Below are 11,613 nucleotides of genomic sequence, written 5' to 3'. Positions count from 1 at the left end.
AAGTACATATTATATGCATTCCCGTAGAAGCCTTTTTTTAGGCAGGCAAATCAAATCAGACAGGCTGTAAATCCTTATTTACCAGAAGCTTAATGCACAGACCGCAAACAAAAAGAAAAGAAAGCAAACGAACGATAAGTTAAATGTTTACGTTTTCATATTTAACTTACAAAATAGTATTTGATTTCTATTGGGAACTCAGTTCTCAGTAATCTTACGACGATATATACAAATACTTTTTTATTTACTGCTCGTAGTCAAGACGAGGATATGGGTCACTTTATGGTTCGGTTCCTCGCCATAAGTCACAAAACAAAACGTAATTCCCAAGATGTTATGCCCCTTAAATCTATATTTAAACTAGAGCATTAACACTTCAAAACGTTAGATATTGCTTTATGGCGTGAGAGTAGATGATGAATGAAATAACTCAACGATTATCGACGAAGACTTTAAAAACTAGTCTACTTCTAAATTGGAAAATTAAATAAAAGATATTTTGACTATGGGCATTATATTTATTTGAAAATTAAATACGGATTTGAGTAGCCAAAATGCCAATATGACAGGTGGCCCAACTAATTAAAATATTAATATTTTACATGTAATTACATTTCAACTAAACACATCAAACTTGGTTTTTAAATAGCAAATGTATTGAAGCTTCAAATAGCTTCAAAATATTCAGTCATTGCAACACTGTGGTGTTTCAAAATTATAGTTATTTTTCATTATCTAAATGCAAATAGCATCAAATATTACATTTTAACTCGATTCTTCCAGTTTTTTCAACTTTAATAAATGATTTCTTAAGTTTTATTAAAAAAAAATGGCGGAGTTCTTTTTCAATAGAAAGAAAATTGTTCGTAAAAATCTGACAGTACTCGATAAAAAAAAAACCTAGAAACAAATTATTTTCAACTAAATATCTAGTTAAGCACATACAACAAAATAAAGTTACAGAAATATTGCAACGTCACAGAGATACGAAGAAAACATAGTATGCTCACCGGCACTATGGTATTGGGAAACCTCGACGTTGTTGTAACTCTCTATGTTCGGAATGCGTAACGTGTCGACCATAGTTTTGTATTTTGACCCCAACGCTAAAGGTGGACAATTTTTAATTATGATATACAACTTCTTCGTAGCACGTTTTTAATAGTAAATTTAATAGTTTTTTTTTTTTACATTTTCAATTATAAAGGAAAAATTAAAACGAGCATTTGGAGTTAGCGCAAGTAGAGCTATTACTGTTCTCGAAAATCTTAAGTAATGTTCAGACGAAATAAACATTTATAACCCAAAATAATTAACTGTTACTTCCGTCGGGGCATACTCTGGCAAATATTTCTATAAGTCTATCGACCATCAACAATTTTTTTTTTAAATTCACGCGAATGTAAATGCTATTTTTCTATGTGTCACGTTTCAGACATAATACTACCATTTCATTTCTGATGCGTTGTACTCTGCAACGTTACTCACATAAAAACGTCACGTGTGAGCATACTACAGAGCAATTTCAATCTTTCAAGATGAAAATAACACACTTTGATTACGAACTCTCTATATATGTTATATAATTTTTATTTAACACGAATAAAATCGAATAAGTAACAATTCACTGATTTCGCATCGATTTTGAATATTTTTTTTATCTGTAGATGTCACCTGGCAAACAAAGGAACAATGTAAAGAGCCAAATTATTTATCTAAACCTATAGCAAACATTAGGATTTCAATAACAAATATGAAGGATGTGTGCGATTTATCATTTCACACAATTTTCTAAGTATGCTTTCATACTGAACGCATTATCAAGGTTTACTTTATAGTAGCAGTTATAAAGCATAAATAGATATATATATTTTAATGTTGCAAAATAGTATATTCTGCCTGATACCGAATATCCTTCCAAATTTTTCGGCTTGATTGATGCAAAATTTAAACGCAAACCGTAAAATTATAAACCGGTCGAATAGTTAATATTCAGTATTCGGCCGAATGTCTTAATTTGCCGAATACCGAATAGTAACCAAATACTTCGTTACAACTCTAATATTTTCCTAAAATATCTTAACTAAAGTTGACAAATCCAACCTCATTACAATTATCTTTTCTATGCAAATTAAATATTCTACTAAGTTAAAAAGTAATATTAAGCATACTCTAAATGTTTCTCGGATTTTAATACAATTATTATTGTCCCTGATCAAACTGTATGTTTTATTAATACCAAATTACATTCAGCCCTTTCCTTAACAACCTATGAATGTGACCCACATTCTATGCCCACAGATGGGCATAGGGTTTTCTTGTTATTTCATCTGAATCCCATTGTTTTCCTTCCGCACTGAGCCCACTGTGAAACTCAAAAATTATCTGAAAACTAAACGGTGAACTCGATCGAGTTCAATCTTAGGTCACGATCCAAGGCTCGTTTGTTGGACATATTTGTCACATTGCTTACTGCAGTTGAAAATGGGCTGAATAGACATCATGTTGATTATTTCAAAACAATAGTAAACTAATCTTTAGAATTTATATAATAGCGTAAATAATTACTCATACATAAACACAAACATCACACTACTTGTGTCTTAACAGTGCAAGATAATACTAAAAAAACGTGTAAAAACGTAATTAAAAAAATAAATTCTATCATTGTATATACGGAAAAAATAGTTTTTTTTTTCAAAATAATTGCACAATACATATACGAATAGTTAATTAAACTTCAAAGTGAATTATACACCGAGATACTGTAAAAGTCTAACTAAGTAACTATACATCATCATTATATAAATTAATTTCTAATTTATATTCCAAATAAATGAAACAATTAATTAATACATTCATCCAAAGTATGCAAGAAATTGAATATACAAATACATATTTATTACAAGACAAATCAATTATATTTAATTTAATAATATATCCCCTTACAGCCTATTCCGATCACAGGTGCAGTAAAGATAAACAACTTTGACTTTAAATTCACATGATATCATTAAATACTCTATGGTACACATTATGAATCGGTGAAAAAATGGCGTCCTGAAAGGCAGTAAAATAAAAGTAATTATAAATAGTTAAATGACATAATGTTGTGTTATAAATTAAGTTATATTAATAAAGAAAGTTTGTAGTGCATAATAAAGCAGAGCTATTTGCAAATCGTACGGTATATGTAAATCTAAGGTACGCTTATCTTCATTCAATCTTCGATTGGAATAAGCTGTATATATTTTTTATCTCGGTGCTTAAAATAACCTAAATATTATCACCAGTTACACACAAAGATAGCTATAATAAATTATATGTATGTATAAAAGAAAATTTAATGTCCCTTGACGTGAGAGAATGCGTTACGACGTTTATTGTCTATGTTATTAACCTGTTCGCAATATCTTGAGCATTAAAATTAAATTTGTACAATGCATAACCAAAAAAACTAGCTTATTATTTAGACAATCGTATAAATATATAATAATATTATTAAATAATAATCGATTTTCTATATATGTAATAAATTGAGAAATGGTCTCTAATTTTAATAGATAAAAATTTATTAACTAGTATATATATTTAATGTTTCAGAAATTGTCATTCAGTAAAACCGGTTTAGTTAATATTATTGTATGGAAAGTTAACATTAATTAGTAATGTTTTGTTTCGTTTGTTTTGTACAAATTTAATCGTAATGAAGATATTTATAATATTATATCACACTACTAGAAAAGGCTAACGAGCTTGCCTTTTAGAAAATTTACTAAACGCATGTCATGTTTTGAAGACACAATACACAATTTAAACAAATTTGTACAAAATTTTTAGTATAACTGTTATTACTTATGATGTAATACTTTATTCAACAAGAAATGATTTAATATTATGAAATTTGATAATACTTTATACATATTTATTTAAATGCAGTACGTATGCCTTACACAATTCATATTTTTACATCTTCGGCACCCTGGATTTAGTCAGTTAACATTTTAAATATTATTGAACATTGTATCGTAACCCATTCTGTGGATATCAGCCGTGATAGAACAAACGCTCAATAATGCGTTATCTATAATGCACAACGAAATATAAACCATGAATTTATTTCATTAAACCTTATTGCCAAGTCGTATTGCTCGCGACATTAGGGTTTGGCGGGAAAGCATTAGCGAAATTCTGTCCTAAGTTAAGACCACTAAATTGTTGTGATAGCGGTTGAGTGGGTTGAGTGTTAAAAAATTGCTGGTTTTGGGGGAACGGTTGAACATTTTGTAGAGGCTGCTGTTGCATTTGACTCGGGAATGGCTGTTGGAATTGATTTGGCATCGGTTGGAATTGATTGAATTGCATTCCATTAGGCATTGCCATATTGTTGTAAGCTGGGGTTTGGTAAGCTGTTCCAAATGCGAAGCCTCCGGGTTGAACTTGTTGGACAGGATTAAATTGATTTGCTAAAGTATTCGTCGGTGTCTGACTGTACAATGCCAAAATACTATCTTTCGTAAGCTTAGATTTCTCCTTTTCTGTTGGTGCCGCTTGTTTGAAGAAGTTCTCTTCTTCTGTTTTGAGATCAGGTTTCAGTTCTTCCGGTTTTGGTTCAGCTGGTTTCTCTTGTGGTGCTGAAAAGAAATTTGAAAATATGTCGTCGTTGTTGGATGTCTTCGGCTCTGGTTTCATGGTGTCCAATCCAAGGAGATCAGCCGATCCATTTGACGTTTTACTAGTATCTGCCTGGTGTGTAGGTGTGTTTCTGCCTAATTTAGGACTTACTGATATAGGCTTCGGCAGACTTGGTATAACGTCAGATTTCTGAAAATTATATTTAAGATAAGTTTAAAATGTATTCCAATTATTTTTTGCTATTTATCGTCGTTAATACATACGTTATATTTCTTGTCAGCAGATGGCGCTGGCAGAGGTCCCAAGCCTGACGTTGTGGCCCGCTTTTTGCGTTTTTGTTTTTCTAACTCCTCATCTATTTCTTTATCCCTAAAACAGTAATATGTAATAATGTTAAAAGTGAATATTTAGAACAAATTACTTGCAAACATAACATTGTTTATTTTTAAATAAAAGACTTCATATAAAAATAATATCATTATCATATTATTTTATTGGCAAATGGTGACTATTTGACGATGTCCGTGGTCGAGTAGTGTTTACACCGGTTTTCATGGGTACGCCACTCCAAGGTGGTTCGATTCTCGGCCGAGACGACGTAGAAAAAGTTCATTAGTTTTCTATGTTGTCTTGGGTCTGGGTGTATATGTTACCGTCCTTACTTCTGATTTTCCATAACACAAGTGCTTTAGTTACTTACATTGGGATCAGAGTAATATATGTGATGTTGTCAAATATTAAAAAAAAAACTATAATTGGTCACCACCGCCCATAGACAATGGCACTGTAAGAAATATTAACCATCCCTTACATCGTCAATGCACCATCGACCTTGAACTAAGATGTAATGACCATCATGTCTGTAGTTATGCTCACTCTTCAAACCAGACACAAAATATGGACTGCTGTTTTGCGGTAGATATTCTACCGCAAAACAGCAGTCCATAGTTAAGTGAATGGTGCCTAGATCTACTTAGACGAGGATACACAAAGCCCTCCCACCAAGTAAAGGTAAAGCATTTTATACCTAAAATATCCTTTTCTATCTGTGGTATTTAGACAACAGTTATATACTCAAACAATAACTGATTAATCATAACGAGAACAGCATCCAGTTCACTCATGTGACCGAAGACTCCCGAAGAAAGGAGAGCATTTGTAATTATAAAAATCTAAATTCGATAGTGATAAGTGTACTAAGCGGTGAAGCATTACCGTTTCGAGTCTTTGACCAAAACGACCACGTGCATGTCAAAAGCCGTTGATCTATTGGTGAAAATTCGTGATTGGTAAATTACAGATTCAGTTCTAATGGCAAAATTATGATGTTGCATTAACAAAGTCCACGAGCAGATTAGAGGCACGTATCCGCCCCAAATTTCGAGCATTTTCGTACCGTTGGCATCATAATTTCGTATGTAAATTCGCTAATTGTTTCAAATCGATAATTGTTAAATCTTGTTATTGACTGTCTAAATGTTATTTGTTATTGAATTCCACTATTGTATATTACTTTATTGTATTGCACCGAAGGTGGTAAATAAATATGTATTAATTGTATAAAGTTTTGATTGTATTATTTATCTATTTTATCAACATATTTTTTTTCTATCCGTATCCGAAAAAATCACGAGTGACGTCAGCTTGATAGTCGTTTTGCAGAATCGTCAATGAAATATGTTCCTTTTTGAACTGTTATGTGATATGGTAAATATCCTCCATATGCCAGACCGATTTTGGTCACCATCGATCAAATTTTCCAGAACTGGCATTAATGTGTGTGCATGCTAGTGCATTCTATTCCCTTCTTTCTTCTCATAATCCAACGGAATAGTAATGCTAACCGCTACACACACAGCGCTAAGAAAAATTATTATTTTCAAATTAAAGTAAATTCTCACCAGTTAAGTTTAGGCATAGTAGGCGGGACCCATTCCTTCGCAATGTACTTTTTCTGTTCGTACTTGGCTCTGATGAAGGTTTCTAAGGCGTTATCATTCTGGGGCCTTCGGAAGGAATCAGGTAAGTTAGCTTCGTAGACGGCACGAGCGCGGGAGTTGCCCATTTGTTGAAGATATACCTGAAAAAATATTGTATTTTATTGATTGGATTGATGTGATATGTTCAGAGAAGTTAGTCAGTCAAATATCAATAATTTGTTTTGTTTTGTTCAGACTTATGAAGGGAGAAGGAACCAAATTTATTTCAGGAACAATTCACGTAAAAACGTACATCCCAAGATTGATGTAACATTAAAGGTTGTAAGGTGATTTTTAAAGTACGCGGAAGTCTATAGGCGAAGAATATCACTTAACATTGGGTTTATATTTGTTATACACCACAAAAACCTCCTAAAATAAAAACAAGATTTTTTGTTATTATGTTGGGAGCAAGTGTTAAAAAGATGAGTTTTTATAGAGGTATAAAGATTCATTAAATAACATACCACTTGTTCAGCGGTCCATGAGTCGAGATTGACACTTTTCACCTTCGAAATGTGCACGCCGAGGTTACGGTGGATACCAGCACAGCGGATGCAAAGAAATATACCAAGGTTCCATGACGCCCACCGAGGCCCTGTAAAATGGAGATAATTTAATATTAGTATGTGTATATCTATCTAAGACAAAAATCTTACATCCCAACTAATATAATAAATGCGAAAGTAACTCTGTCTGTTACCTCTTCACGCTTAAACCGCTGAACTGATTTAGATGAAATTTGGTTTTTTGATGATTTGAGTCCCATGGAAGGCCATAGGCTACTTTTAACTCTCTAATAATTTATTAATTTTCCCCTCGATGGGGTTTTAGGTGAGGGGGGGGGGGGGGTTGTCTTGTCTGTTTGTGTGCTATAGGCAGTATAAATTTCGATTAAAGCCGCAGGTTCAGTTTTTTATAACATACAAGGTATAGATTTAGAGTAGGGTAGAAACTAAAAACCGCCCGACCAAGCGTGCCCGAAATTTGTGCTATGCACATCGCACAAACTTGACGCGCTACTAATTTAGTTTGTGTTCGTGAAACATGTCGGTATTAACTGTGAAAACTTTTCAAGCGTAGTTAATCGAGTCGATGGAGGTATTACCTGCCATCGTTAAGTAATTTTATTGCCCAAATAGCTGTTACTAATTTTTATAATAATTTTATGATGTTCGAGTATGACTGGAGTGGAGTGATGTCATCGTAGGTATAAAGATGATGAAACGTTCGATTATTAATACTATCTTATGAACATGTGGTATCTAGCCTACACTGAATCGGTGATACAAGGATTAAAATATACATATAAAAATAAGCATGCTATATAAATTAAATCAATTATCCTTTAAGTTTGTAGTCTATTTGTTATATACTATATTTGGTATTTGGTATTACTAAATATATAATTCTGTCATATAAACATAGAATGAGCCGAGATGGCCCAGTGGTTAGAACACGTGCATCTTAACCGATGATTTCGGGTTCAAGCCCAGGTAGGCACCACTGAATTTTCATGTGCTTAATTTGTGTTTATAATTCATCTCGTGCTCGACGGTGAAGGAAAACATCGTGAGGAAACCTGCATGTGTCTAATTTCAACGAAAATTTGCCACATGTGTATTCCGCCAACCCGCATTGGAGCAGCGTGGTGGAATATGCTCCAAACCTTCTCCTCAAAGGGAGAGGAGGCCTTTAGCCCAGCAGTGGGAAAATTTACAGGCTGCTAATCTTAAAAAACATAGAATATAATTTTATATAAAGTTAATTATAAAGTTTCTTATAATATGTATTTTAATTTCTAGTAGTAGTGTAGATAAGAGGTTAGGAAAAACCAAGTAAACAATACGAATATTAATACAGACAACTATTCTGGACATCTTTTAAGGCTTCAGTTTAATGCTCATATCAGACATTACTCCTTAATGCCGTGAATCATTCTGTGACCTGGTGGTAACAGGGCCAAACAGATCAACTACTTTCGGTAATCAGAATTAAAGCAAAGAACAGTTTCTTTTAAATAACTTATGTTTTAACTTTTATTTTTAACTTAACTTTTTGCATAATACTGTTGGTTATTAGTAATGTCTAGCTAATGTCATTTTAGATTTCATTTTTTATTCTTTTTTAAATTATTTAGCAAATAAATAATTGTTAATTTTATTCCAATCGTTAAATTTACTTCGGCCCTAACCACTGGCATCATGTCACAGCATTTTTAATACAAAGTATATATATATATATATATACTAATATGATACATTTGAAATTAACTGTCCGTCTGCATCTTCTTATCTTATCATGACTAAAACAATCATCCATTCCTTATGAAATTTACCGTTTTCTTTTGTTACAGAGCTTTGTGCAAGACCGTCTATGTAGATAATACTCATCATTTACACTACTGCTAAGCAGCAATAGCTGATATTGTTGTGTTCTAGTTTGAAGGACAAGTGAGCCAGTGTAATTACAGGCACAAGGTACACAAGGTTGGGGGTGCATTGGTGGCGCTGGACGTGATGTTAAGAATGGGTAAAATTTCCAAAAAAATTGAGGCACAGAGTTGTAGGAAGCAGCTACTAAAATGTTAGATTACGTTAAATCTCTTTTTGCTTACAGAATATTTCTTTATAACAATTATCTATACTAATAAATGAAGGAAAAGGGGGACCCAGCAACAGAGATACTGTTGTAAGACTCACTTACACAAAGAGTAAATAAATGATTGCATACAGACAGAAATAAAAATGTTCAAATTAATATGTAAAATAATAATTAATGCCTCTATTCTTCTGCTGCTTCAGGGCCTCGAGACCTTTAAATCCGGCCCTGATAGGTGCACTTCAGTTTCAAACAAATTCAATTTAAGGCTATTGACATGAAATACCTTTTATTAAAAAGCGTTTCATTTATATCTACATTACAAAATACTAGTTCTTTGTACAAAAATTGCAAAGGAAATAATTATTAAAACATCCTGTGTTTAAATCTGAGAGTACTTCATTGAGATAAAAAATAAACTTTACACTTATTTATAATATTTTCACACAATTTATTATTATTATGAGATGTTTAACATTGTTTTTTCTACCTTTTCTCTGTGCAATGCTACTGTTTGTTAATGACAAAACTAGATCCAACTGGTTATAAGCAGTCTGAACTAGTCTTTATAAATGTAATAGAAACCACAATTGAACAACTTCACCAATCATGAAATTTTACATAATGTGTATGTAAAATTTCAGGGCTACAGGATGGGATTTAGGATACATAGGATAGGGCAATGTGGCGAAGCTGCTGGCTGAATTATTATATCTAAGAGTATTTAAATTTCTTTTTCATAAGTAATAGATATAATATCACCTATAAATAAACTAATCTGTCGCCTTTCTAAATTTATATCCTGTTAGATCTGCTTAGTGAGTTAGAAAACAATAATTGAGTACTGAGTTTTTAGTTTGCTCAGTTTTGCTCACTCTACATTCTACCTATATTAGCCTGAAATACAATTTACGTAGCAAACTTGAAAATATATAATCCAAAGTTGGCCTAGTAGACCTCTACTTCTCTAGTCTCTTTTTCTCTCTGAAATTTTTAGAAAATCTTAAGATTTCATTTTTGTGTTAAATTTATTTGGTCTGTTTTGTATTAATTGTATTAAAAATGGAGCTAGAGTGAAATCAAGCAAAGCTTGATGTCATTAAAGGCTTAGCTTGACACTGACCCCTTCTAACAGGTGTAACATACACAAAGGAAGGAAACCTACCAATTTAGGTCAGGTTTTTACCTAGACATAATTTTACATACATTATGTTTTCAATAACATAGGTGTTATATTTATATTGGCACTTGTTATTATTAATTCTTAATATTATGTTAATTGTTATATACAATTTAATTTTTACTTAAATTATGTAACTTATAAAGTCAGATCTTTGCCTTACAGGATATTTATAAAAAAAATTATATTTAGTAATTGCCTTTTTTAATTTAATGAATAATAATTTATATAAAAGATAACAACTGCAGTTTATCTTCATTGTTATGATAACTAGAATAGGAAATGTATTCAATTTCCTTTTTTAATGATGTGATGGGTTTTTGTTATCTGTTTTGTTTATTTTATTTTAAAAATATAAATTAAATGTAAATAATCTTTTTAAAAAAGGTTACTATATCAATGATGGAAATTGTTAATGACTCATTCTTGGATTCTCGTCTTGTTTAAGGAATGTTAGTAATCATTTTGCAATTTATTGGTATCGACGTTCTTATATTTTAATTTACATATAGCGTGAGTCAATCTTACACAAATCAGAACGTAAAGGTTTAAAGACCTTGTTCACATGCGAATTTTGTAAGCAAATGGAAACTTTTGTTAATATATCATAATTTGTCTGCTCTCACGTATAACTTGACCGTGAAAGCTAGCAAAGCTAGTATTAAGAAATAAAAATATATATAAAAAAAAGAATTCGCTCACCCTTGGCGTCACAATCAACACAATATTTATTGTCCTCATCCTTCAATAATTGTATTAATATATTCTGACATCGATCCTGGATCTGTTTGGCGCGATCTTTTTCACTTTTAGAAGTCATTTCTGTGAATAAACGATTGATAATTGGGAAAAAAGGGTGGATGTAAAATACTGCTTATTTGTAGAAGACTAGAAGACAGACCATAAAGCAAAAGTGACAGCCGTTTCTTAGTGATGAGGTGTATGATGATAAAGTGAGACTAAAACGTTTTACAAAGATCCTTATTTTTTTATTGGATATAATTTGTTTTAGTTTTCATATATATATATATATATGTTGAAATATTTAAATAACTATGTTATTTATAAATATAAAGTCTTATTTGTAAGATTTTTTTTTATGAAAATATAATCGTTATCTTTTATCAAGATTCAAGATATCATTTTTAAAGATCGTATTGTCAATGCCATCTGTTTATTGTCATTGTCACTGTCACTGTCACTTTGGATAAATTGTTG

General features: G+C 31.6%; 1 protein-coding gene across 1 annotated transcript; it reads right to left on the bottom strand.

Moving 5' to 3' along the window:
• Positions 1-1,682: 1,682 nt before the first annotated feature.
• LOC125073406 (stromal membrane-associated protein 1-like) lies at positions 1,683-11,349 on the bottom strand. Its single transcript, XM_047684224.1, has 5 exons — positions 11,098-11,349; positions 7,082-7,212; positions 6,537-6,715; positions 4,899-5,004; positions 1,683-4,824 (listed from the first exon to the last, which is right to left on the bottom strand). Exons 1-5 carry the CDS (start codon positions 11,213-11,215, stop codon positions 4,132-4,134), a joined length of 1,227 nt encoding a protein of 408 aa, XP_047540180.1. The 5' UTR covers positions 11,216-11,349; the 3' UTR covers positions 1,683-4,131.
• Positions 11,350-11,613: the final 264 nt, after the last annotated feature.

Source organism: Vanessa atalanta, chromosome 24, assembly GCF_905147765.1.
Source record: "Vanessa atalanta chromosome 24, ilVanAtal1.2, whole genome shotgun sequence".
NCBI classification, from domain to species: domain Eukaryota; kingdom Metazoa; phylum Arthropoda; class Insecta; order Lepidoptera; family Nymphalidae; genus Vanessa; species Vanessa atalanta.
This window is presented reverse-complemented; position numbering and strand designations above follow the sequence as displayed.